The following is a 26,866-nucleotide window of genomic DNA, read 5'->3' on the forward strand; positions in this document are numbered from 1 at the left end:
GACGAATTAGTCCCACTTTTATGTGAAATCTGGGTGGTTAGCAATTCCCATTGTCCGGAGATCATCGGCTTTTAGTTGTGTATCAATCCTTCCTATTGTGACTGAACCACACACATCCATAGTGGCTCAGATGGCAACGTTGCGCACGGAAAAACCGTCCGTTGTACACCCAACGGTGATTGTCCCTACAGCCAGATCACACCACCCAAGTCAAAGACAAGCACACGGTCAGACGTCTTCCTCACATCGGATGGAACAACCACTGATGGCTGGGTCTAATATTAGATCCAGCTTGTCCACATCATCAGTTGCTGCCCACATCAACGGATCCGTTAATTCCGGAATCACCGGCAATGGTGGATTTTCACTAGCATCAGCAATCGCTGGGATTTTGGGATTGTCGTTTCCATCCAGTAACGGACCCGGCTCGACTGGTAGTTCTATGACAGGGCCTGTCGATATTAGAACTTCAGCGATGGGGTGTGTGCTACCCGATTCCGATCTGTTCAGTTCGTCTAAAAACACAGTACTTTTTAACTCTTCATCCACGTCAAGTGTGGCTGCTAATGCCATCAAAGCCGCTGTGTTAGCGTCTGTGAATAATGGCCAGACTAACAATATTAGCCCATTACACATAGCTACTCCTTCCTCGTACACGACCGAAGCTAATCAGACGCAATTTGGTCTCTCTTTTCCCCCACAACAACAGACTTGTTCCGATGTCTCATCTGAAACCGGATCAACTCAATCCCCCTTCCAACCGTCACACAATGCTAATTCAATTGCACAGTACGGAATGAGTAATGCTCAGAAAACGGCAACTGGTGAATTCGATGCCGCGGATTTCGAAGCATCTTACGGATCATACACAACATCGGAAAGGGATCGAAAACAACGTGAATTCATCCCCGATTCTAAAAAGGATGATAAGTACTGGGAGCGAAGAAGAAAGAATAACGAGGCAGCCAAACGTTCGCGGGAAAAGCGCAGACAAAATGACATTTTGATGGAACATCGAATTAATATTTTAACTGCACAGAATACCAAATTACGACATGAGATTTTGGAGCTAAAAATCCGATTCGGTCTACCTGTGGATGAGGTTGATTACAACGATGGTGGTGCGACGGACAATAGTACAACCCCGTTCTCCAATCTGACTCCGCAGACATCGACAACTCATCCCAATAATGGAAAAATCAGACAGTCACTGTGTGATATGAGCAACTGTCAACGTGAAAATGAAACGGACTCAATCAACGGAACACAGTTTGACGAACCCGGTCATCCGGAACAACTGAACGACGCATTATCGGTCAGTACTTGCTCCGAGACCCTCACTCCCCATTTTACCAACGGCCCGCATCCTGAGACCCTTAATGATGGACATTTCACCGGGAAATCGAGCTCCCCAGATGCCAGTGATTCCATGACTGCGATTTACTCAGCTCTGAGTACCTCACCTACGGCCAACCAATTCCCAACTAAAACTGAACTACCACCAATAAGTACTCTGAACACTACTGACCTAATGGCCCTGAAGCGTATATTTGCTACTCTGACTGCTGGTGGGCTTAAAAACGAAGTTGCACCCAACTCAACGACAAATTCCGTGACAAACGAACCTGAACTAATATCACCGAAGTCATCCAACGGCCACGTTCAAGCCGTACCGCCCAGCTTGAACGCTTCCACAGTTGTGGACCCCACTCCAGTGAATAGTACTGCAGCGGCTGCCTGGCTGCTCCAGCAAGCGCTACTTTTACCGCCTACGCATCTGAATCTTCCTTCCGAACGATGTGGATCCAACGGAACTGGAGCCGGGACTGGAGGAGTTCCCGTGGTGCCCAGTGCTCCTGCTGCCATAATCAATCAAGCTTCGGTGTTGGAACGTACAAGCGCTTTGCTGAAACTGGCCGGAGTCAATTCCGTCCCAGGTGGCAGAAACTTGGATCAACCTTTCTCGCTTTTCGAAACCCCGCTCGACCTGAGTTTGTGCCTACCGTCTGGCCTGCATCCCGGATCCATTGGTGAGTTGTTGATGATTTCTATTTTGCTCCTGAGTTCTGTTTTCGCACCTGTATCATCTGATTGTGGCGCAAACCGCAAAGCCTGCCCAGGCCCATTCTCTTTTTCAGTCTAATCGGTTTTTTTACATCAGGAAGATCCCCTCGCAACAAGAGAATGAATAACCAGCTAGATGGATGCGTACATCACTCTGAGATTTCTACATCTTGTGCTGTTCTCAGGTTTTTATGTCCATGTTAGTGCGCAAATCATAAGATGCTCGATGCTAACCCTGTTTTTATGTCAGCAGCAGGAAATTTCATGTATACGTGGTTCCGAGATAGCCCTGTTGGGTTGTTTTTTTTTCGTTAACGGAAACCGAATATTTCTAGGTCACATATAATTCGCGTCTCCTAGAAAGTCTTCAAGTCGAGGCAGTTTTCTACGTAATGAATCGTGACCTTTCAACCTGAAACTAACATCTTCAGTATGCTCAGTTTGGGGGAGGGTAAAGCTATTGTGCACTGGGTGTTGAAATGTTCGGTGAATGCGGTCCTTCACCAATTGCACTCACAACCTCTTCGTTTGTCGGGACTCGCTCAGGCCTTGTATCCATCTGCTCCGCATGGATAACCAGCGTGTCCAATGACCTTAGGTGCCATTGACGGATTCGACTGTAGCGATTGATTTTAGCACAAATCATGGATGGTTTCCTCAATTCGACGTGTCCGGTTGAGTGAAGGTTTTCTGTTCGCAAATAACTCCAAATATCCCCCAACCCGTACACAAGACAGTCGTATAGGCGAAACGGCGGGTCTTCTTTATTATGCACACTGAATCCAGGGTTTTTGGGGACCGAGTAGGAATGTCGCATTTTTCCTCACTCCACCTCTCTGCAATAGCTAAACCTAACATCTTGAGTAGGTTGGTTCATTCGCGTAAAATTTGGCCTTGAATTAGCCTTGCCTCCCGTTCTGACGGCTCGCTCGGCTTAGAAAGTTAGCCTGGCTTTTGACTAAATTTATTTCATACTGATCTGTTTTCAACAGTTTTCGATCAAGAATACGCCAACGCTTGTCAGTGCATCTACTGAAGTTTATACTCGCAAGATGTGGTGTTGAAGGACCAAAAAGGGGTCTGTTTGATCCTAGATCACAAGTAACGTTCTGAATGCACTATTGCGAGAATTGTCACTACGCCGACTAGGTTCAAAAGCTCTCAGCAAGAACTTCGACCAACTCTGTCAGGAGTAGCACATTTTGAAGGTGTTTCACATTGCCATAGCAACTGGTACAAGATGATGGTAGTGAAACTTCCAGATCCATTCAAGACGGCGCTCAGTATTCGCACAATGCAATTGAATTTTCGTAAGCTACGACGTGTCCCTGATGGACTAAAACAGACAAACCATTGAGTTTAGATTGCCAGTCCAAACTTATGAGCCCCATCTAGGCATCTCAGAGTCCTAGTGATGCTAGGAAAGTAATCCACCAGGATTTTTCCACCGGAGGTGTGATTGAGGTGGTTTTTGGTTTGAGCACATTTTGGCGTAACAAGTTTTGCTCCACTCGCAAAGGTTTTGCAGCCAAGAGTATTGTGCGGTCAACGAGCCCCTTCAGGACATACCAGAAATAGCTTGTATTTCCTACGCAACACGGAATTTTGCAAAATATCGCCGAAAACCACAGTGACGAAGAAAATTACAGCAAACCTTTTTTTGCGCGCAGAGTAATAACGGTTGAATTCTTTTAAAGCTGCTTGAAGAGACTCACCTAACGCTGGATCGTAGTCTAGCTTGAACGCATGAAGGGCGAAGTGTGTCCAACAGTTTACAGTAAGTATTTTGGACCTGGTAAAGGTGAGGTGCAACTGTAGTTCTCATTTGATTAGGTAACCTTGATTTTGTCGGAGAAGCTGGAGCTTGCTGTAAACGGTATCCCGACTCCCGTGCTTTCTTCGGATGTCGTGGCAGCTAGGAACCGAAAGGATTTTACGGCTGAACGATTTATTATGTTTTTTTTAATATTGAAATGAAAATTTTTTTGCCGAAACTCCATTTATTCACATTGTTTGTGTCAAACTTCTTTCCTCGCTAAAGGCGCCCTAGGTTATCATACGGAACCTTGAAGAATGTCTTTTCATTGCCCGTGCTCTCTGTCAACTAGATGCTGACCCATTAAACCAGTGCACCCGTTAGTCGACATTCGGCTGTTTATCTACCGATACGTGATTGATGGGTTCAGTTGTAACACCCTTCCGATGCCTAGCTGCCATGCCACTCGAAGGAAGCACGAGGGGTGGGCTGGTTGCCCAAGCATAGACAGGGGAAGTTGAGAGGCAAAGTTCGGGTTCGAACCACGAACCTTCCGGTCAGTAAATTCGCGCTCTAACCGCTTGAACCATCTCGCTTCCCAAGTACGTCATTGATTCAGTGAACACTTGTTAACCAAATATGTATAACGATATCTCGACTAGATGAAAATTGCCAGGGTGAGCTGCACCACTTTCACCCCTTCGTTTTCGGTGTATGACGTTTTGGACAGTGAGGGGCGGTACTGTTTTACATTATATCGGCTCACAGTTATGTATTCATCATGTATGCATCAATTTGGTCACTATTGTATAGGTTGAGTAGTGCTCAAAGACCTCGGACGTAGGTTGTTTGCCAAAAGAGCTGTGTGACGTGAATGCGTCGCCACATTCCTCCAACCGTAGAGGTCTTCATCCAACTTATCAGCACGCGTCCAATCTCATACGAAAAGGTTTATGCGAATGTCTGAATTGTTGAAGCCGCCAGAAAGGCATTTAAGGCACTGCAAATTCCAGAAATCCTATTAGCTTCAAAGTGGAATTGTACGCAAATGCAATTTCGATCAGAATAACAGACGTAACCGCAGCACGAACAAAGCACCAGTGAAGCACTCTCGAGCCTAATTGATGTAGACTTTATGAAAGTGGTCTCCATGACGGATGCCGATTTTCGAATAACCTGTCAATGATTTTACTTGCATCGTTCGTCCAGCCGAAAGGCTGCTTTTTACTGAACTGTATACGAGAAGTTCTTTGAGTGTTTTGTGTGATTTGGATGGAAAAATCACTTGGCTGTGGCACCCATCCTAATCTCAGCTACCGTACCGAAGAAACATGAGGGTTGAGATAAGGTCAGGTTACTCAGGCCTGCGCAGGACTATTCGAAAAGCCAAGTGGTTAGAGCGCGGATTTACTGACCGGAAGGTTCGTGGTTCGAACCCGACCTCTGCCTCTCGACTTCCCCTGTCTAGGCTTGGGCAACCTGGCAGTATCCCAGCCCTCGTGCATGGCAGTTAGGCACCGAAAGGATGCTGCAGCTGAACGATTCGAAAAGCCAGAATTGATTTCGAATCACGAACATTCTGGTTAGTATGGTTGCCCCTCAGCACTGAACTGTCCCCGATTGATGATTTGAGTCAGAAAAGAACACATCCAATTCGCAATTTTGTCAGGCAGTTTTACGCAAAATTGTCACAGTAGTTTTGTAGGAAGTCTAGTAGTAGTCTTTCAAACCTGGCTATGGAAATCATTCACGAAGCACTTATTCCGATAGGGACAGGCAAATTTATCTGGGACCACACCCTGTCCAACAGGGGTAACCGAATGGCAGTTACCTTTCAATTTAGCTCAACACTTTCAAGTTTCACATTACGGCTTTCTTAAGATTCAGCTAAGGATGTTCCTGAGGTCGATTTTAATTCGATGGTTTGCGCACTCTCATGAATATTGAATGGACAAGCATCGTGGTCCGATTGGAAGAAGTGTACACAACTGCAGTAAATCTGCTTGAGAAGATTCCCATTTTTTGGTGGTGGAGAGTCCTTGCTTTTGGGGAAATTCACATCTCTCATCCTTGGTGAGAAGATTCCCATTTTTTGGTGGTGGAGGGTCCTTGCTTGTTATGCACTTGTTATGCACTATACGCTACTGCCCCAGTTTTCAGCAGCGGGACTCCTTGTTACATTCTTATTTCTAAAAGAGATATGAGATTTGTTCAGTGAGTTGAATAATGTCGTCACACTACACATAATACCGAGTGCCCGTGTACTAAAACTTATCGGTGCCAGAAAGTGGCTCTTCGTAAGATTTTGTGGCAAATTTTTCAGTAGTCTGACACATCTCTGACACCACGCAATATCACGTGTGATTTCACAGTGAAACAGCCTCTCTGCAGGGCGATCCATCTAAAGTGGCCCCTTCTAGTCGTTTCCCCAGATGGACCCTCACCATTCCCTATGCTATTAGCCAGCACCTTTCTCCTCTGAAATCAAATAATAGACGTAAATGTGTACTATGATTAGTAGACATTACCATTTGCGAACACGTTTTTCGAGTGGTCTCGTCCGAGTGACTTTTACCGTGTGACAAAGTCTCTGGGATTTCCGCTGTAGTGACAAAACGCGTTCTGGGTAGAATACCCATAAATTTTTAATCCAAGCGAAGATAGATCATTTGTAGAATGGATATCAGACGCTTTAGTATGCAGTATGGATGAAACTTTTGATGTGCAGAGACTCGCCGCTGTCAGACTAACAGTCATATGACATCGGAAATACATCCAGGTGGGTGTCAGTGTCAACTCTTAGACAATCCCAGGAGACCTGGTGTGTTGTTAAGGTAACAGATGAGCGTTTTAAATCTGTTTGATGTGTTCATCGGGGTTTAACTTTCGGCAACCAACTACCCATCCCTATCCTTTGTTCTGTTTGCCACCGTTGTCGTCAGACCCAAGTATGGTTCCGTTCAGCTCGTGGTGTTTTATCAAACTGTCCAGACTTTATTTGATAGTTGGCAAACTTTCGTTGCGTTTGGAAGCCTGGTCCATCAGCTCTGGAGGACCCGTAACCCCGTTGTTAAAATTCTCGGTCGACCTGAAGCGCATCACCCACTTTTGCTTATGTGGGTTTTTTCTGGTTTGTTGCTAAGGTCTTTGAAAAAATAAAACTTGACCTAAATGGAGTAACCCCAACAGCATTCAGTCACTTGGCTGTGAGATATACGCTTTTTCACTTAGCCATCGTTGACCTAGTAACCTAGCTCTTAGGATGGTCAGGTTTCTCCCTCCCCTGTCGGAGTTTCTCTCACCAATGCAGTTGCAGGGTTGAGCGTACAGATGAGGTGTATCTACATGTTTAATGGAAATATGCTGATACGATAACAATCGTAGTACGCCACTCTGTTGTCAAGACTTCGTCACTGACAGAGTCAGGTGAAATAACGGAACTGGTACGGTCATTAGTTTGATGTAAACGGAAGATGGTATTGACACGTCTAGTGTTGGGTCGCAACCCTTGATCATCACTCTGGCGGCACTGAAATGGACATGTTTGCGTATGACCCTGCAAGCTTTGGTGAACGTAGCTGAGTCAAAGAGAATGGTCTGTTATCAAAACAGGCGGATGCGTTTCAACAAGAGTGGTCTTAAACCACTTACAACGCTGATCACATGTAAACTCTGTTATTTGGTTGAATTGTGCACGACAGTTTTTTTATATCACAGATCTTTGGCATACTCACGGTCGTGGCAAATGCACGCAGGTCTATCCGAAAACTCTCAACGTCAATGTTCATCATTCCACTTCTGTAACTGATAAGGCAACGAGACGGATATTGAGTGGTTTTCAACACCCCAAGGTTCCAGTCGTTATGGCTGAGAGCCTCGTCTATCTGGATTGTACAAACAACACTGTACTTACAAACTGCACTCATTTGCACACCAATTTGACTTTAACGGGAAACTGAACAGTCCTCATCCTGTAGATTGCGCTTCACGCCCGAACCTCTCACCAGGGTGCGTGGTATACAATCCTTAAACGTATCCCTTGGAATTCCGTGTGGCACTAAAGGTTGTCTGACAATGTCTCTAGCCATTGATGTGGCCCGTCTCGGGGTCCCCATCCAGACATGGCCCAGTCGCGCCCTCAATGGCGCTCGTGCATCCAAGCTATTGCCTTCAATGCATAGCTCCTTTTCCAACCCTCCCCCCACTTGACAGCCCACTGACAGTGCTGGATTTACGAACCATCTCCCGCCTGCAATGCACAGTTACCTACACACCCCCGCCCAAATAATCGGTGAACGAAACTGCGGCAGCTACAACCACTGTACGACGAGTACGCGGTTATTACAGCTGATGATGATGATGATGACTAAAGGCTGTAGACTCCTTACATACCCAGGAGCTCGCGTTAGCTCTGACGATGATGTGACAGTGGAAGTGGACAGACAAGCCTCACTGGTTTCCAACATACGCCACTTGCCATGTCAAAAGGATATCGTTGGGCCCCAAAACTGGCTACATTAGACCGCACTGCCCGTCAAAAAGTACACTAGGCCAGCCAACAAATGGTAGGATATTTGGACTGGAGCTATACATTCATTTGCGAACGGGGGCCCAACGAAATCTCAGCCGAATCCCTCGTTCACACTAATCTTAAACCCAGATGTGCTGCACAAAGGCCATTTTATGTTTCCCTTGGAATTGCAGTCAAGTTTCAAAATATCCTCACGCTACCATTATTCTATAAGTGGCTGATAGGAAGAATAACTTCACAGGATGGGTGAAACTTCCATGTCAAAAGTCGCCACTCGAGGAGGCGCTCAATAAGTGACAATGTGATGTGCTTTCTATGAATGAAGGATGAGTGGCTCTATATCCTTTCTAGGTGAGAGCTAATCACACTGCTGTTCAGCCGCTCGTATTCGAATGGTCAAGTGTTCAGCCACTGTCCGGAAAGTTGCGGCTTCGAAACTCCCTAAATTTCGTCAGATGCTGATGAGTCTGGATGAAGACGAAGCAGCTGTACGGTGCTTCTCGGCTTTTCAGCATAAGTTGACTTCACTAACGGGACGAAATCTCCATTGAAAGTTATCAAATCTCACGCTATCACCAAGATATGTGAATACTTTTCTTGACTGACCACTGCTTGTTAGGTTGTCGAAGACTTCTCACCATTTGATAGTGTTGTGTCGAGATTTGAAACGATTTTTGACCGCTAATCTTGCTTGACCTGTTCACTGAAGACCCACTCCAATCTTGTCGCTTCATTCAAAATATACTCTTATGCCACGGTTGAGCATATTAAATCGGCTCATTATATGCTCCCAGTCGAACGTAACAACCCAGGCTACAGTGTGCTGACGCATGCCGTCTGTTATGTGTGATCTGGTTGCTTGACCCTCAACTTTGTCTGCTTTTCAAGGTCGTGTGTATTTTCGTAATATGTGATCTGCAATTTTCCTAATACGTGTAATTTTCCGTCCAATTCCTGCGACAAGGTAGCATGTGGTTGGCATATGAGCTTAGGTAATCCTGCCCTCCCCCTCACTTATACTGAGAAGTGAACTGGACTTACGTGCTGTTGAAAAGTGCAAGTGGGCGATACGACGAGGGAGACCACAGTGACCTGTGGTGGGCTTATCGATCGAATGACGTGATGGACCCACTTCCATGTACACCAGGAATTAACGTGGTTGGGCTCAACATTCGAGACTTTGAGTGAAGCCTTTGACCAGTTAACGGTCCAGATCTTGGAATTAACAGATTATCTTCCTTGTACTTTCCGCGAATACTGTACGGCATAGGTTGTGTTATTGTAGACTGGTGAAAAGTGTGGCTTGTGGGTGGGGGATCCGAGGCATTTTTAGGTCACTGACCGTGAATACTTTAGCAACGTAGGTGCCCGCTGATTATCAGACCCATTAAATGCACACTCATGCATCAAAACACACCAAGCGTATACATTAATACAGTGCACGGCGTAGCGTAGCACTAATTGGATAGAGCCGTAGAAGAATTGTTGTGTAGTTCGACTGCCATTACCTTCGGATGGCAGTAGCGTGTATGCGGGCATAGCCATGTTGTCCTAAAAAAGAGCCGCTGTTTCTACTAAAAATAGGAACAACGTGCAAAGGAAAGCAAAGGATAGGACTTTAGGGGAGACCAATGCCATGAATGGTGGGATTTGGCTTCTCATTGAGACAAGCTCTCCTGTATGGGTCGACCGTGTCTGACGGAGGTCACCAGTGCGTGGTCTTTCTTCGGAGAGGTTTTTCTGAGGAATTAACACGTCAAGTACATCCGTGTCCCACTCCAATCATTCACAGACACATCGGTTCCTTGTAATGTAGGACGATGTTGGGTGCACAGTTCAACTTCGCCACGACCTGGCAATTGCTGTGCCCCCATGTTCTGGTCCATATTGCTCAAGAATGCTCTGCTGAAGTTTCATTCGATTCGATCTTCCCATCCATTCACCATGCCACCTGTCGCCTCTGCTTACTGTCGTCTATTGTGTATTCGCTGTTTTCGCTCATGCCAGATTGAGTCAGCTTGGTCGTACGGTATGAGCAGAGGGGACAGTATGGAAAGTGAAGGATAAATCAATGTCACCCAAAGCTGACTCATCATCCAAACCGTACTGCAACAGTTATTCCCAACCGAGGACAATCGAATGACTAAGCCAGTCGAGGCGTGAAGTTATGAGAATAGGCAGATAACCCGGAGTGCCGGAACCTGTGTTTCCATTCATGACTATGCGTGTACATTTTTTCTTCTACGAAGCTCCGCTTGTCATTGTTGGTTTGTTGGAATGGAACGCCCTGTTTGCATGTGCACTACACACGAGTAGCGTCCGGTACAGTGTCATTGTTTCCTTTGAAACCGATTAATTCGGAGTTTGAGGTCTTTATAGTGCATTGAGAAGAGAATGACACTTTATCAGGATGAAATCTGTGCCTGGACGCGAACCCGAACCATTTATATGAATCAGAGATATTGGCATTTTTTAGTACTACAGTTTCTTTAGCTGAGTATTTTTCTATCCATCAGTTCGCTATGTTCTAAGTACAAGTACCATCGGTTCACTGAGGGTCCTAAACATAAGAACAGGTTGTTTGCCTAAAACTGTTGATAGATGAGTAAGTAGACAGAATGACCAAAGTCCCCAGTTGTGTCAACCGGAAAAAAGTGATAACAGAGGTCGTGATCCGTAGTGATCCGGGTGCATAATCTCCCCCCAGACTACCGCGTCGAATGAACTGTTTAAAAGTTTTCTTCACACACCTAGTGTTCAGTTGGTTAGGCAGTAACTGCTGGACTTGTTTTCCGCTATTCCTACGGCTTCCTCATAGCCAATAAAACCAACCACTGTGAGCTTTGGCCTATCTAAGTCGTCTTGCTCTTTTTTTGGTCACATACCTATTTGGGAAACTGTGCAAAGTCTCCTCTAGGAGATTTGCGTGAGCATCTGAAACAAACCCCCCTACATGTGGCACAGTTATCATGCTCTTGTTTCCTATTAATGAGTTCCGTAATCCCGGAATAAAATAGTAAATGTTCGCTGCCAAGGCTCTCATGAGAGACAGGTAGTGATGAAAAACCTCTGGAGTGAGTGACAGCTACTTGTTTAGGTATATCTGACGTAGCAACTAAGTCCATCCACAGCCAGACTGACTGACTGGAATCGTTCATATGACAACAAGGTGGTCATTAGTCAGTCTTTTACGAGTGTTACGTTTAGCAAGTAATTCCATCTAGTCTTAGCTTACAATTACTAGAAAGTGGCGATCCTTCTCAAAAACGTAACACTAAGGGACTTGTGTTTCGGAGACCCATTTTTACTAAATACCCGAGGAACACACCCTCACAGAGAAATGTGAAAGTCTCCAGGAATTACGTTCTCTCCAGTCCCGACGGTGTTCTTAGTTGGGAAGGAGAATTGTAACTTGAAGCAGGAAACGTTTGGTCCAAGTGGGTAACAACTGTTCGAATGGAAAAAGAGTTGTCCAAGCATCTAGTGTAGCCTACCACTTGATAGGTTGCCTGTATTCTCATGTAAATTCCTCAACTCGGCCGACATTATGCCGAGACTCTTGATCTGTCAAGGATAAACAGTACCACTACTGAATAAGGCCTGAATTGATTGCTTCATAAACCGATTCCAGCGCAAAAGCTAATGGGTACCATTCTCCCAGTCTGGTTATATCCACGAATCGGTGAGTAAACTGACGCTTAACAGTACACGCTTAGCTGTGGCAACCTTCCGGTGCCTAGCTGCCATGCCTCCCGAAGGAAGCACGAGGGCTGGGATACTACCAGGTTGCCCAAGCCTAGACAAGGAAAGTCGAGAGGCAGAGGTCGGGTTCGAACCACGGTCAGTAAATTCGCGCTCTAACCACTTGAGTCATCTCGCCCTTAGCAGTACACAAACAGAATTGTGAACCTAACAGAAACATGCGATGTTGTACTAGCAGTGAATGTGCCGTGATAAATAGCTTCCGAAAAAAAAGCTTTACGGAATCCCTTTTTATACCATCTCTCACTTGTGGTAGTTTTAGTAGAATATCTCTGAGAACGCCAAGCCAACTGCTTCAACATCACTAAGTCAGGCTGGTGGTTTGTTAACTGTGCAGCACAATGTGGCCACATTTCATATATAACTCGAACTAGACAAAATGGTCGGCATACCCGTGTGGATCACGATTCTGTCCTAGACTCTTATCACCATTTTTATTTCTCATCTGCAAGTTTTACTTATGCGTACATTATGCGATAAAACCACATTCAACTCAACCCAGTTTTTATGCCTCACCAACCCGTGGCACAGGTCCATTCACGTACCTGCGTATGGGGCTTATTCACAGTCAGGACCATATTAGTCGTAGGCCGTATGCACATGCATAGGGACAATGGTCTGTACGGGTCATGTCTCAGCTGGCGCATTACCAAAGCATCTCCACACTGCAAACATGAATAAACGTCACCATAAAAAACAATACACTCGTGTCCAAACATCCACCTCATTCCTGTTCACCAGTCCTCCGTGTGTTACTCGTACCGATCAATCAAACTTTGAGCTCCTCCCCCACCAAAGTGTGTTTTGACCCTCTCCCCTTGTCTTCTCCGTCTACCCCCTCAGTGGATCGCGATAACTGTGAATCCGTTTTTTATTGACTTATGCTTGCCTATTGCGACTACCAAGCTGTGTTTAGGTGTAGCGGATCCACAACACTCCGTGTGTATCGTACTTCCTGTTTGACGTTCCTGCCTGTTCCGGTGACCGGTTGTGTGCTGTTGTGTAGTAGTAGGAGTAGGTGGTATCAGAAATGTGTAAATACAGCCCGAAACGGTCTTGCCATTCAAACATTCTGGCGTGCCGGTGGGGTTTCTCACGCTCGCCCAACCCACTCCTGGATCCAGGGCTTGCATGAGCCTGTCTACATGTTGTGTTCCCAACCTGTCTAAACTTGTGGTGATGGTGGCTATGACCCCACCTAATGCGTTCTGATCCTCTGTCCGCTGGTGAAACTTGTGGAGGCGATCACGATGACAGATGATGGTACAGATGACATACGTACATGGATGGAATTTTGTATACACAATGAGCGAGCATCCCTGCACCTCACATGTAAGCCTTTGCGCAAATGAGTGAGAGACAGAACCAGAGACGAGAGAGAGCGGCCGTAAAGGACCCACATGTAAGCCTTTGCGCAAATGAGTGAGAGAGACAGAACCAGAGACGAGAGAGAGAACGGCCGTAAAGGACCCAATGTAGAGACCTGTTTACGCGTGCAGCGGTGTTGTGTGAGAAATCGCTTGGGTGATATATTTTTAGTGATAAATACGCGCTGGTATGAACAGAAAAAACTGTCCAAGTGATGAGACAGTGTTTGTTCGATTGTGAGGGAGTAGTGCCATGCTCAATCTTACAGCATCACTCTACTTCTCAGTAAAACGAATGTCTGTCGATTCATGCACACTGTACTGTCTTGAGAAGCTTGCTCGTACACACACACTTCACGTACAAGCAATTAGGGTAATTTTACATTTTTGTTAGGTTGTGGACCTGAAGCATCGTTAGCCTACTCGCAATTAGTGTGTATGTACAAACCTGACGCACTGGCTCGAACATGCAAGGTGTTGCTTCTGTTATTATCATCACCCGTGCTGGACGTACGCTGTGGTGGAGGTGGTGAACCCGCAGCTATGATGTACATACAACACTGCAACACGGCCTGCTACATGCTGCAACTGGAATGACTTGTCCACTAGCTAGACCAAGCAGGGCTTAGCAACACGTTGGTGACAATATGAAACAATAATCGTATCGCGAAGTTATTCTTCCGTCTAATAATTAAGACTATATCCTTTCCGATATATTATTGAATCAGGCTTTCATACAGAAACGATCGAATTAGGTGCTGGTAGGTGAACGGTTTCTGGTGGCACACGTGGCTCGTGACGACAGATGTGATCGAAATCCGGAGAGTTCTATGTTCGAGTGTCACATCACATAGAAGATGTAATTGGGTGTTGCCCAAATACAAGGGAGCCAGTGTTGTTAACGGATCTCGTAAACTTTTATCGTGTTCAAGCCTTTGGCACTTTTCATCTCGGAGACTGCAACTGTATAGAAAACTCTCAAATTAACATCATAGGAGGTATGGACCATAGGGTTTTTATCAGAAGAGTGGGATAAACGACCCTCGCATATCTTACATGGACTTTGTTTTTTTTACAGCTACCTGTTTCAGTTAGGTGCGGGGATTAGGAGAGCATTCATAGGAAGACTGGAGAGGTGCTTTCAGATGGTATTCGGTATTCTGAACAAGTGTCAACAACCTTTTCGGAGTTGTTTACTTCATTCTTCAGTCATTTCCGAACTTTCTCAGTCAGTCCGCTTCATCCTTCCTGATGGCAGCGTTTCCGGATTCTCGACAGAATTGAAACCGTTATTTGCAAGCTGAGCTATGGACCGGATGGTCTGTAGATCGAACCCAACCTGAGCATCTCGACTGCCCCTGTTTAGGCCTGAGTAACTTGGCAGTATCCCAGCCCGCGTGTCTCCTTCTGTTGGCATGGTAGCTAGGCACCTAAAGGGCGCCACAGCTGAACGTTTTTTTCCAGTTGAACGGGACCTATTGTTTATATAGTTTGTAGTTGACTGCACAGAGTGGTCGGGTAGCATGACTGGACATCCGTCAGCAGTCTGGGGGCCTCCATATCCGGGCTGAATCATTTGCGAGATATATCACGGACCACGGGTACCACACTTGATAATGCTATACTTGGCCTTAAGGCTTACTGACTTGCCGTCCTTCAACCCTATGTCCTCAATGGGAAGGTGACATGACGACGAAGTTCACGGTCACCTTGGTTGGAATAGATGTTGGGCCTGTTTCGGGATGTACTGAAGACTCTAAGTTGAAAGTGCGTGCTATCTAACATGAACTGAAAGCAGCAGGCACGTATGTTCCAAAACAGTGGTCCCTCGCTTGAACAACCATTTCACTTCCATATGCGGACCAATTGATCTATGTGCATCTTCTGGCAAGTGCTGTAACGGGCTGTCTGCAGTCTGTCATTTTACAGCAATAGAGCCCTTGGAAGGAAAAAAGCATCGTTTGTTCAAGAAGTCTACCACGAATTGATCAAGCTATATTGGTCATTCCTAGATAAGTTAAGCAACTATAAATCCGTACTCACTATTTGAATCAGTTGATTTCGGGTCGAGCGTTGTCTCCCGCAGGATGTTGTCTCTCTCAGCTGGAGTTAGTAGGGTTCTCTAGGTTTAGAGATTTCGGTTTAACTGGAAGTCACTACGAGGTGGAAGTTGTTTGCCAGCTAGCGCCATCACTAACTAGGTGTCTTGGCTACAGCCAACTGGTAATAGACGAGTCAAGTTTACCTTATTCTGCTATCTTATCATCCATTTGATTTGTTTCGATTCTGTTTTCTCTTCTGCTGGTCCTTTCTATCTTGATAGTTAGAGATCTGATGATACAGCGCCCCCTGTTCCTACATTCGTATTTTTTCTACCGATGGTTCGTCGAACTCCAGTTGCAAATGGGGCGCAAAATTTATAGGAGTTTGTTTTCCCGGTACTTCACCAGATTATCAGTAAAAACGATATGTTGAATGAACAACATGGAACCGTTTATCAAAGGTCGGCTGGCCCTAAATAGGGCACGCTCATTTGAAAATTAATTACGGTTTCCCGCTAATACCAGTTTGATTTGCAAGTGAGCACTCCACTTACGTACAACTTAGTGTTCGAATAGGAAATGATATTGATGAAAACTCGGGAACTACGCTCGCCTGATGAGCCCCTTGTGCATAAGGGTTTTTGGCAATGACACAGTGATTGTGAAAACAACTAGTTTCCTTCAATTTCCGTGTTAGCCTTCATCGCACTGTTTTACCGTAATCGGTTACTAGATTTGGCTGGACCATCAACACTTTTCTGATTGAACCCAAAGTGTTTTCATGACACGGTATCTTCATTTCGAGTGCTCTTGAGAAAGCCACGTCACCCAGCCTACGCTCCTCTACGGTTTTCTGTGTTTGAAACTGTACTTGGATGATTGGGTTGGTGCGCTCACAGTAAGGTGCTAATCACATCAACGGTTCACTTGAATTCTGTCTGGAGGGGGGGGGTACTCGAGGGTACTCTAGTCCACGTAACCCTTTTTTGATAATGTGTTGTCACTTGTGTGCCTATTGATTCCTTGAGTCTTCGAAGTAGACATGTTCAGCGTGAGATTGACCAAGCGAAAAATACAGAGTCACATTGTAAAGTAGCAAGAAAGCAGGAAAGTGAATCATGCACGGCTGGAACTACTTGGTGGTGATTAAACTCTGTTGTTGTTGTTGTTGTTGTTGTTGTTGTTGTCGTCTCTTTTTGATGGTCGTCCTTGCTACCTGGCCATACTCCCACCCGAATTAGTACTTACCAGACCGTACGTTTCACGCTGCTTCATTACCGTTGTATTTTCTTTCCGCATGTGTGGTTTTCACAGCATGTGTTGGCTAGTTAGCTAGCTAGCTAGCAAGCAAGCATTGTTGATGTTCGACAAAGTAACTTTCGTTATTTGCACTGCTTCAAGCGAGCAAGTCAGTGATTTGCTTGACCGATCGACAGACAACCTTGCTGGCTATGCAGTGCAGCCAAACAACAAATAATAAACCCGTTATGTTTTTTCATTTGTTTCGGCCATTCGGGTGATGTAGTCGCTCTGTGTACTACTATGGTATGGTTTGTGGTAGGGTCACGTACACACGCGCCATTGTGATGATGAATCAGCTAGACGGTGTGTGCTTTTTTATTTGGATAGGTTACCACCACCTATACGATCATCTCAGCTGGAGTAGAAAGCATCCTAGACAGACTTGTTTAATCTTTTGCAAGTTCTCGTGACTTCTCGAGATGACCGGTGATGTGCATTTAGACGCGCACCCTGGACGTTATTTCTGTGTGAATTCGGCTTAACTTTGTTCGTTTCTACGAACGTATATTGGAATGTGAGTTTTTCGCACTCGCATGTTCCCCCGCGTCACGGTGGGAAGCATCGCTTGTGGATTGAATGCGTGACCAGAACCGAGTGATTGGTTCCTTTGGTATGCGATAACTTCCCTACCCCCTAAACGACTTTCGTACTTTCCAGGCATACCCAGTGACATAATCGGGCTGGTCGACCTGATTGGATGGGCTGATTACAGCATCCATCAGTGCGCGCTATCCGGTGATGTGATTGGCTGGTTGTGAAATTCGACCCATTGCGGAAATCGGATTGGCTGACCAAGCCGCTCTGAAGCGTTTGGTCAGAGAGTTCTCCCAACTTTCCATACCCCGTTACGGTAATTTTTCCAGTCCGAAATCACTCGTGAACTGGGTTTTCCTTTAATGACCAATCGTAAAATATATTCCGTGTGACACACGGGGCACTGGAGCGATTCTTCTACCGATCAGTCCTTAAAAGCGATTCACGATTTCCACATTTGTCTAGCGCAAGCGTGTAGGCTAATTCCAAGCAAAACCAAAACGAGTCATTAACTGGTCTTCTGAAACCTTGTTAGACTTGTTCACCTCAGTACTTTGGCTATCCAGTAATTTAGACAGGCGAGGTCTAACTGAAAGCTCAGAGAGGGTGGGACTCAACTAGTGCAACCCGACAAAGGGTGTTTTGTCGAATACCACAATATCACCATTTCATGTTGTTATCGGACTAATTACTACAACAATGAGACATAAGCTGTACGTGGGTCCGATTTTAAATTGAGTTGTATTGCTTGAAGCCACCAACCGACTTGTTCACTAGTTGCTAAATAATAAGTAAGAACCGTTCAGCTGTAGCATTCAGCTGTCAATCCAATTCAGCTGTTATCCAATCCTAGACAGGAGCAGTCAAGATGCAGGAGTTGGGTTCGAATCACGTGCCGTCCGTTCAGTAAATCCGCCCTCCAACCACTGAGCCATCTCGATTTCCGTTTTCGAATACACTTGAACTAAGGGATCAGCTAATGGAAGGGACCTGATGAACAGTGACACATCGAATTCATGGCACATATTTACGTGCTTACTACTGCGACGAAAATCCTTCCTATAAACTCCCGTTAGAGTTGCTTCGTTCCAATATGTCTTACTTCTCCTCAAACACTATCCTATACAGTTGGAAATGGTAACAATGATTTGGATCATCATCATCAACATCGTCATCAACAGCATAACGTCAGTGTTCAACACCGATGCTTCACTGCCATACGTTGTACGAGGGCTGGGATACTGTCAGGGCGCCCACACCTAGACAGGAGTACGATTAGGGTCTTCAACCAAAGCCTTTGGCTCAAAAGCCTAACCGCAAGGCAGCGGTGTTTGATGGAAAGTGCAAATGCATTACCGTTTCTATGGGACGAGTCGCCACATGTCCCAACCCCCAACCTGGAGGGCCAGGAGACTGTGTTCGTCAGTCCTCTAACTATTGACCATCCCAGTATGAGAGACTGTGTGTCTTACGGAGGCACTCCCAGGCTAGCTCACTGGGTCGCTGAGGTGCGCAAACCGTCACACCACGGTAGGGCCCAGTCTCTTCGTGACGGGATGAGTCATGTAGAAGTTCTTCATTCCACGACCTATTCACCACAATCATTGTTCGCTTTCAGTCGCAGTTTATCCTTCAGAGGTACCTCTCTCACATTAAGATGGTTATCTCTGGGGGTGCCACTTTGGTAGTACGGTGGCACATAGTAGTTGTATTGAGATTTTTGTACAAATGTGGAAGGAAAAAGAACATGCCATTAGGAACAATATTAGGCATAGTTTAGTTCATCGGATTGAAGTGTCTCGCGAAAGCTTCTACCCTCCTGAAAGTTGATGTGACCAAACTAACTAGATGCCATTCTCTTTTGGAGAATCTACCTAAAAGACTTGGTCATAGATGGTCTCTCCTGTGCTAGTTGTCTATTCAGGCCTCCTTAAGTTTTTGTTTGACGGAGACTCATTGAGGTTTATTCTATTCCACAACTGTACATGCTCTTCAAACGATAGTGAAATGAAAACGTATTCCAGAAATATTGTAGCCACCTGCAACTAATTGAATATGCATGTCTGTCATCTCTGTTTAGGTATTTCCGATCTACACTAGATTCATCTGTAGCCCGAAAGCAGTGTCCTCAGCTAGGTTTTATTGAATAAGGGTCAAGGAGACGACGGGAAATAACACGGGTTTGGTCAGACTGCCTCGCCTTGATTTACAGGTTTCTCTTTCATAACGTGAAACCGACAATGAACACGCCCCCCCTGCTACGCACACACATCGAATGTTGAGGATAAGTAATCAAGTTTTTGGAAGGATAAGTACAAATAAGGCTGGTACAAGGTACGAATTTCTTTGCTGAGAGTTTGGATGTATATGATTTTTCCTCTATACGTTGATCACAATCCTTTGTCGAAAATATTATTTAATTGATCTTATGGATGAGTGTTGGCCATGTGAGTTTCCAACCGATCCCAGGGGCGCACCATGCTAACATTCTGAAGTCTTGTGCCTCAGTGTCAGATAAATGAGATTGGACCTCTCCTGTGAGCTTAAGCAGGTCGAGTCTGTATCCATATCAGGTAACCGACCTGCATATTGGGCATACCAGCAGTGTGGCTAACCGACTGCGGTCACTTCGTCACGTGTGTGCGCACGCGCATGCCGTCGGACAATAGCTGGGTGGCAAGCAGGGCAACACGGTTACCCAGTTGAGGAAGTTCGCTTAGCTAGCTAAACTTTGGTCGACCATCGCCACCACGACGTGCGACGTGAACACTGGATAAGAGCTGAGTCAGCAAGCGGCCTTGTTTTTCCCCGTACTTTTGCACCAACCGGTTCCGTAAGTTAGCCAGTCGACCAGCCAGCGCACACAATGACGCAGCTTAGCACGGCGCGGCGGAGTGCATACCACGGGCACACCGTCACGGCTGTTTAGTCAGTGAATGAGTAACGACTTTGTCTGGCGTTGCGCATCATGTCGCGCAAGTCTGCCCAACCCCAGCGCCAGACGGGACGGACTGCCTGTTAGACCAGTTGCTGACACGACCACGGACGCACAAAGCGTGACCAATCCGGAGCCGACTTCCTCATTCATCCTACTACCTACGCGCACAGTAATCTGCATGAAGTGTGACGGGAGTCGGGGGGATGACGCGCGTGTTAGCTGTCGTTTACCGACCGGACTTGCGTGTTATTCCTTGTATTACCCATACCCGTACGCCTGGTGAATGAGGCCCATATGCTACGTATACGTTAGACGACTTACCCACCCACCCGAAACCCAGAGTTAGATGACAGCCTTAGCCAGATGGTGGGCAGACATGGTTGCTTCCTCTGTGTTCAAACTATGTAAACAAAAATCCAGTGAGGCCATCATGAGTCATCTTCGTATTACTCGCCAGCCAGCCAACCAGACTAAGAACAGACATGCACACGTACAAATCCATTGAATGGCCCTTGATGAGGCCTGAGACAATGACTCTTGGGACTTCTTTTTAGCCGCACAGTAAGGCCATGCATGATCCGGCATGCACCCGATTCAACGTTTGTGCATGCACCGCACTTGGCTCAGCTATGGGTGGGCTTATTGTTGACGTGTCCTGGGCTATGAGCGGGTACGATTGTCCCATATTTGATCTAGCTTAGCGTAAAGTGACCAAATCAAAGGTGCAATCATGGTTATTCTGAGCAGTTTAACTTTTCGACTGATGGGTGATGTATTCCGGTAGTCTCTTGTCAGATCCTCCAGTAAACTTCGCGGTACTTTCAACGGGTGTTCGGGCTGACCTCCTGACTGACACTTCTCCCCAGAACAGCTAACAAGTCGCATTTGGAAGTGTGTACTTTTGTACCTTTCTGTAATTGGTGCTTTCGTAAACCCAACGGGCTGTTAGTCACGTTGGGAGCACGACTGAATGTCGCTTAGTTCAGCATCCTCAGAGGTTTGTGAATTGCTGCGTCGACCCTTTCAAACACCTCAACCTCCCATCTACTTGTGATAATGACTGGTAATATTCGGTGCTTCAGTGTCTGTAGGCACGGATCAGCACACTGTCAACCGTTCGATCTGGAACTGGTCCATGATTTTATCGCTTCAGTTTTTTCTCTGTATTTTCATGTCATTACTTTCTATTTACTTCTATGTTTCCAACCAGCTGCCTAAAATCGTTTTTCTCCATTCGATAGCAAAGTTATGGCCAAAATGTTATGGGACATCTTGTGATTTGGTCGATACGCATGGGGATGTCTAACAGTCTGAGTCAGAGTTCAATAGAAGTTATGTACCGTTATGGCAAAAACGCCTGATGCACTGTTACCCCCCATTGGGGAGTAGAGTCGGTTTGGATCAGTGGCCTTGTGGGACGTTTGCTACCAGGATAGTGACTTAACTTCTGAAGGCTCAGTCTCTCTTCTATCGATCACATCCATGATTGGACAAATTTTTGTTTTAGTGCACATAAACCGTCGCGAGTAATGGTCAGTTCAGAGTTTCCGTTAAGGTGTCCTTTTCGTATTCTTATCCCTCTCACACCGACGGTATTCTCTCCAACTCGGTTTCTGATCTCCAGTTCGGAGATACACCCTGCTGAGCCTTCAGTCTTCGCATGTTACATTCCTCCTACCGCCAAACACCGTCCAGCTTTTTCCTTAGTCTGGTGCACAGTTTTAGCGTGATAAAGGACCAAAGTACAAAATTTACTCGACATTAGTCGTCCGTTGTCTTGCGCGTACACATCTAAACATTTTTCTTGCCAAACAAAGTTGAACAAGAGGCAGCAGGTCCTGATGAGATCTCAATCACTCATTATTCCCACTGTGACAAGCCTGGCATTTCAACTGCACGACCATATGCGCCTAGTTCCTCAACCTCTTCGATAAGGAAGCCCCTTAACCAGGCGCCCATCATTATAAGTCCTTCAAATTTGAATGAAAGATAACTGAACCCACGAGGTTAGTGAAAACACACATGGATTACTGATGGAAGCAACAATAAACTTCGCCTATGTTACATAAACTGTCTGAATTGTCCGAAGCCCCTATAAGGCTACCCTGGAAGGGAACAGAGAACAGACAACGTCTTTCAACTAATTCATCTATCTAATAGAAATTTCGGGTAAACTTTTAGTCAGACTGTCAACCTCCAGTTTACCAGAAGAATGGAACATGCATATGGCAACCTACACCTATTTTGCCATGATGCCGGTCAATTTGATACAGGCCTATTCCTGAACAAAAGTCATGCTTGTGTCGAGTGGGCAAATTAGATGCATGTCGGAATAAGATCGCTCCAGCTCAGCTTTCGGATATGCATAGCAGACGCAAGTCGACGAGGAGGTTAGTCACAATGGCGGCAGAAATATATATATATATATATTTTTTTTAATNCGGATATGCATAGCAGACGCAAGTCGACGAGGAGGTTAGTCACAATGGCGGCAGAATTATATATATATATTTTATATATTTCAATTAACCCCGACAGAACTGTGCTACTCTTGTATCTTCGTGGCCGGAACATTCCAGTACGACGTAGTGAACCTCCATCATGTTTTCAGCCCTGATTGCCGTTTTTTACGAGCATGTCCTTCCAACACAACGAAACACACACATTGGTCGAGCCAAGAGTCGGATAACATGACGATAGTGTATCAGCTCTCCTAATGACACCAACTTTCAAAGTTGGCAGCCCACTGAAAATAACCTTCAAATAGCTTCTTTTACGTCTTTATTTTCGGAGGAACACGTGTGCAGATTATCTAGACAGGCAGACAGTTTGAAGGCCGTCACGTGGGGATCGAACCTAGGCCTGGACATGTGCAAAAGCAACCAGGAGCAAACATACTACCATGCCCCAGCTGTCGGAGAGGTAATTTTGAAGACACGAGTTTTCCGCGTTGCAACTCTCTGTCTCTCGTAGGAACTAAACTCCTGCGAACGAAGGGGGATGCTTTCTGGTTTTCTGACTATTTGCTTAGTCGCCTGACAATAAGCTCCTGCGTCTTCAACCCATGTTCACTGATCGACCCTCACGCGAAGATTCTGGTATGATCGTAGCTATTACACTATCGTAGGATATAACTGAGCTCTTCTTGACTGGACCAGACTTCGGTTGACCGCTAGTTTAGCCGAAGATACATGCACGGATTTCGAATGCAATTCAGCCTTTTAGTGGGGTAAAAAACATGCTTGAAGTGCTCGTTATGTACTTTAAACACCGGGGATGTAGGACATCTTCACAAAAGCTCCTAACTGTTACTCACTAATGTAATATTCGTTCTTACTTCCTCGAACTTGTGAACTTGTCTTCTGTCCTACGTACGGAGCTATAAACTAACAATATTCGGAGGCAACTAAGCCCGTATTGTCATGTTTGAAGTTAATTGTCCTGAAGATAATACCCTTTTTTGTCTTTGGAAGAGATCCAATATTTTCTAGTCGAATAAAAAAAAATCCCAAATTACGATAGTTATTTACAGAAGAAATTTGAAATGAGCGATTCACGGGTTCAAGAGACCTTAGACTGGCCGCATAAGGTGATACATCATCACCATCAAGGTAATACAACACGATACGAATCAGTTCGTGAAAAAATACCTTTGAAAACTCCCCAACTCTGATCTGCATCTCAACGGGGGTGCATAACCTGGTATTTTCTCCGGCCTACCTAAACGTAGTTTATTAGGGACAAAAAATCTCATGGCGCCTCCACAATACATTACACCGTCACTGTGAACCACCGAATGAGTTTTGGGTGGGATAACGACAATTTGTGAGACACATTTCCTGATGCGCTGACTGGTTCCTAATTTGTGTAATCGAAACCGTCACAACATGAATATTGGATTTACCTCAAGCGTTATTGTTTCTCAAAGATACGAATTTACTGAAGACTGACCATCGCTAATGGTAGTGTGGTGTGCGACCCGCACGAACCACCACTACAATTAACGCACGTGTTCTTTGCTACTTAATAAATATCAGTAGCAAATTTATAAGATGAAGGTAGCACATAGTTGGCTTAGTTTCTGCCTCCTTTGCTCTATATTGACCGCGCGCCATTCGTCTGTTTTCTTGTCGTAGTCATGTAAATCAAACCAGCCACTGGCAGCATCTTAACTCCTATTTGCGTCATACTCGTTTCAGATACCGCAGTGGCTAGTGGCACACTGGCGAGCCCAACGGATTCACGAATCCTCGACAAACGATACCAGGACCGACGCCGACGCAACAATGAAGCCGTTCGCCGATGCAGGGAAAACAAACGAGCGAGGCTCATGGGACGAGCAGAGGTCACAGATCGTCTACAGACGGAAAATCGAGTGCTTCGTAATGAACTCACTGACCTCAGCCTTGAGGTCAAAGCACTCCGAAAGTTACTCTCGAACGAACAAACCTCTCCATACCGACTTGCTGAGGGCACTCAGAAGGAAAACGGTGCAGAAAAATTGGAGAATGGGTCCGATACACCGATGTTGGAGGAGAACACCTGTCAGATACCAAAAAAACACTGTGAACCGCTGGAGGACATGCCCAAACTCATTGATCCTCATCATGATTTCTACCAATCGCACGAAGAATCTTCATTTTCCAACGGGAATCAATTAAACCCCAAGGAAAAGCAACAAACACAGCAGTTTGATTGGGCGCGGGAAGCATACGATGAAGGAGATAGAGACGAAGTGTTGTCGCAAAGAACATTGGACGAAAAATCTTCCAGTTCTGCTGAAGTGATCGAGAGTTACGCGAATCATCGTGATATGGACCGTTTGGTAGTCAGTGGACTGTCATCAGTATCAGATACCCAGGAGGAAAACGATGATCCTTGCCCCGAATCAGTCAACAAACTGTATGATGCAGGAAATGACCACGGTGGACAGCCTACTGCTGACCAGTTACCACCTCGTTTGGCACACTTTTCACGTGGACGCCGGCGATTGACAAAACCATCCAGACAACCACATCCTTCTGTTGTGGGCGTGCAGTGTACGCCGAACGGTAACGACTGGATGGACTACACGACCTCTGCTGGTCAAGCATTACAGACCTGTGACTAGGAGTTCCCCACATACACCCAGCCAGTGATTTTGGGTGAACCCTTTCTATCCAGCCTTATCTTTTCTATTCAAATCGGTATTTTTTTCTATTTTTCGTAGTAACAAAGTTATCACAATCCATGTCAAGGACTACTGCCTCAACTTTCAGTCACTTGTTCTTGGTATTCAACCAGGCGACAGCCCTACAAAACCTGACCACACCCACGGCTATTTTTAAAATACCCTGGTCTTTTTCTACCATTATTTTAGTGATAGTATTATTGTTACCGTTTTGCTATTCTCCTTCTTCCTACCTTCCGGTGTGTTTCACCAAATTTTTGCATTCCTGGCATCCTCCCTGGTGAATCCGTTTTTTTTTGTTGCACCTGTGGCGTTTGCAGTCTGTGCCGGATGTCTTCCATTCAACCGTTCATTAGAAATCATAGTGAACCTAGGTGTTTAATTATTTACCCTTTTAACCGGTCGTTTTTTGTAACTCATTCTCTGTACAAACTTTTCACTTGAGGACATGTTGATTGTATTGACAATTCTACCAGTAAAAATGTGCATAGGTCCAGCTGTCGCGGCCAACAAAGATGTTAGGACGATCCGACATCAAAGTTATCCGTCCAACTTCAGCGGAGAAAGATAGCATTTGCGAAGCGCCATCATGTTTTGATTTCTTTTTTTTTTCTATAAATTTGGACAGACTTTCTGGCACATTGGTTTCTTTGTTTCATAATCAAGGAAACTTGTTTGTTTGTTTGTGGTCACGTAAATATTCCCTTGGTTATAAAATGGCAATCTCAACGTGACTCTGATGACAAATCCCCTTGTTTTGAATTGCCGGTTTGGAACTTTTGTTTTATCACATCAAATCCAACCTGTTTGCTCACATTCCTCATAGGTCACAGTCAGTTATTGTATGTGGCAACTTTCCGGTGACATTTCCCGCAACTATTTTGACCTTCACAGCCCCCGCACAGTTTATCGTGTTTGTTCATTCGTGTGCGTGTGTGTGGTGAGGATAATTCTGCTACAATCCGCCTCTCATGACCCTATAAGAGAGCGGTCTTTTGATATTGGTTTAGCTCAGGTCTACATGTACTGGAGCCCACAAATTTTCGCATTTCTTTTTCTACCAGTTCTAGTAGCTTGTTGTGCTCAATTCCAACCCACCCCCAACTCTCCCGCTTGCCATTCCTTCCACCCACCCTTATGGATTTTATACCATTCCTGTTCACTCTTTTTTCTATAATACTCTGACGTTTTTTTAAATAGTTTATGGTGGTTCTGTTTTCCTTATCCATCGAAATCAGCTTGGGCGGATGACAGCGTTTTTCGGGGAATCCTCATGCGTGTTAAACTCACAGGTTGGCATTGCGCTACACCTTTTTGGAACCGACAGATCGGAATACAATTGTCAGGGCTAGTAAAACAAATCGCAGTCATTCAGTCACCGGTCTGTCGACCGCTGACCG

At 45.5% G+C, this 26,866-nt stretch overlaps 2 protein-coding genes across 2 annotated transcripts; one reads left to right on the forward strand and one right to left on the reverse strand.

Annotated features, from left to right (window-relative positions):
* Positions 1–26,653, forward strand: T265_07346 (hypothetical protein; the record flags this gene model as incomplete). Its single annotated transcript, XM_009172845.1, has 2 exons — positions 1–2,030; positions 24,496–26,653. The coding sequence occupies 2 exons, from the start codon at positions 131–133 to the stop codon at positions 25,404–25,406; spliced, it is 2,811 nt and encodes a 936-aa protein (XP_009171109.1).
* T265_07347 (hypothetical protein) lies at positions 2,522–2,881 on the reverse strand (the record flags this gene model as incomplete). Its single annotated transcript, XM_009172846.1, has 1 exon — positions 2,522–2,881. One exon carries the CDS (start codon positions 2,879–2,881, stop codon positions 2,522–2,524), a length of 360 nt encoding a protein of 119 aa, XP_009171110.1.
* Positions 26,654–26,866: the final 213 nt, after the last annotated feature.

The sequence above is a fragment of the Opisthorchis viverrini genome, assembly GCF_000715545.1.
Source record: "Opisthorchis viverrini unplaced genomic scaffold opera_v5_169, whole genome shotgun sequence".
NCBI lineage: Eukaryota > Metazoa > Platyhelminthes > Trematoda > Opisthorchiida > Opisthorchiidae > Opisthorchis > Opisthorchis viverrini.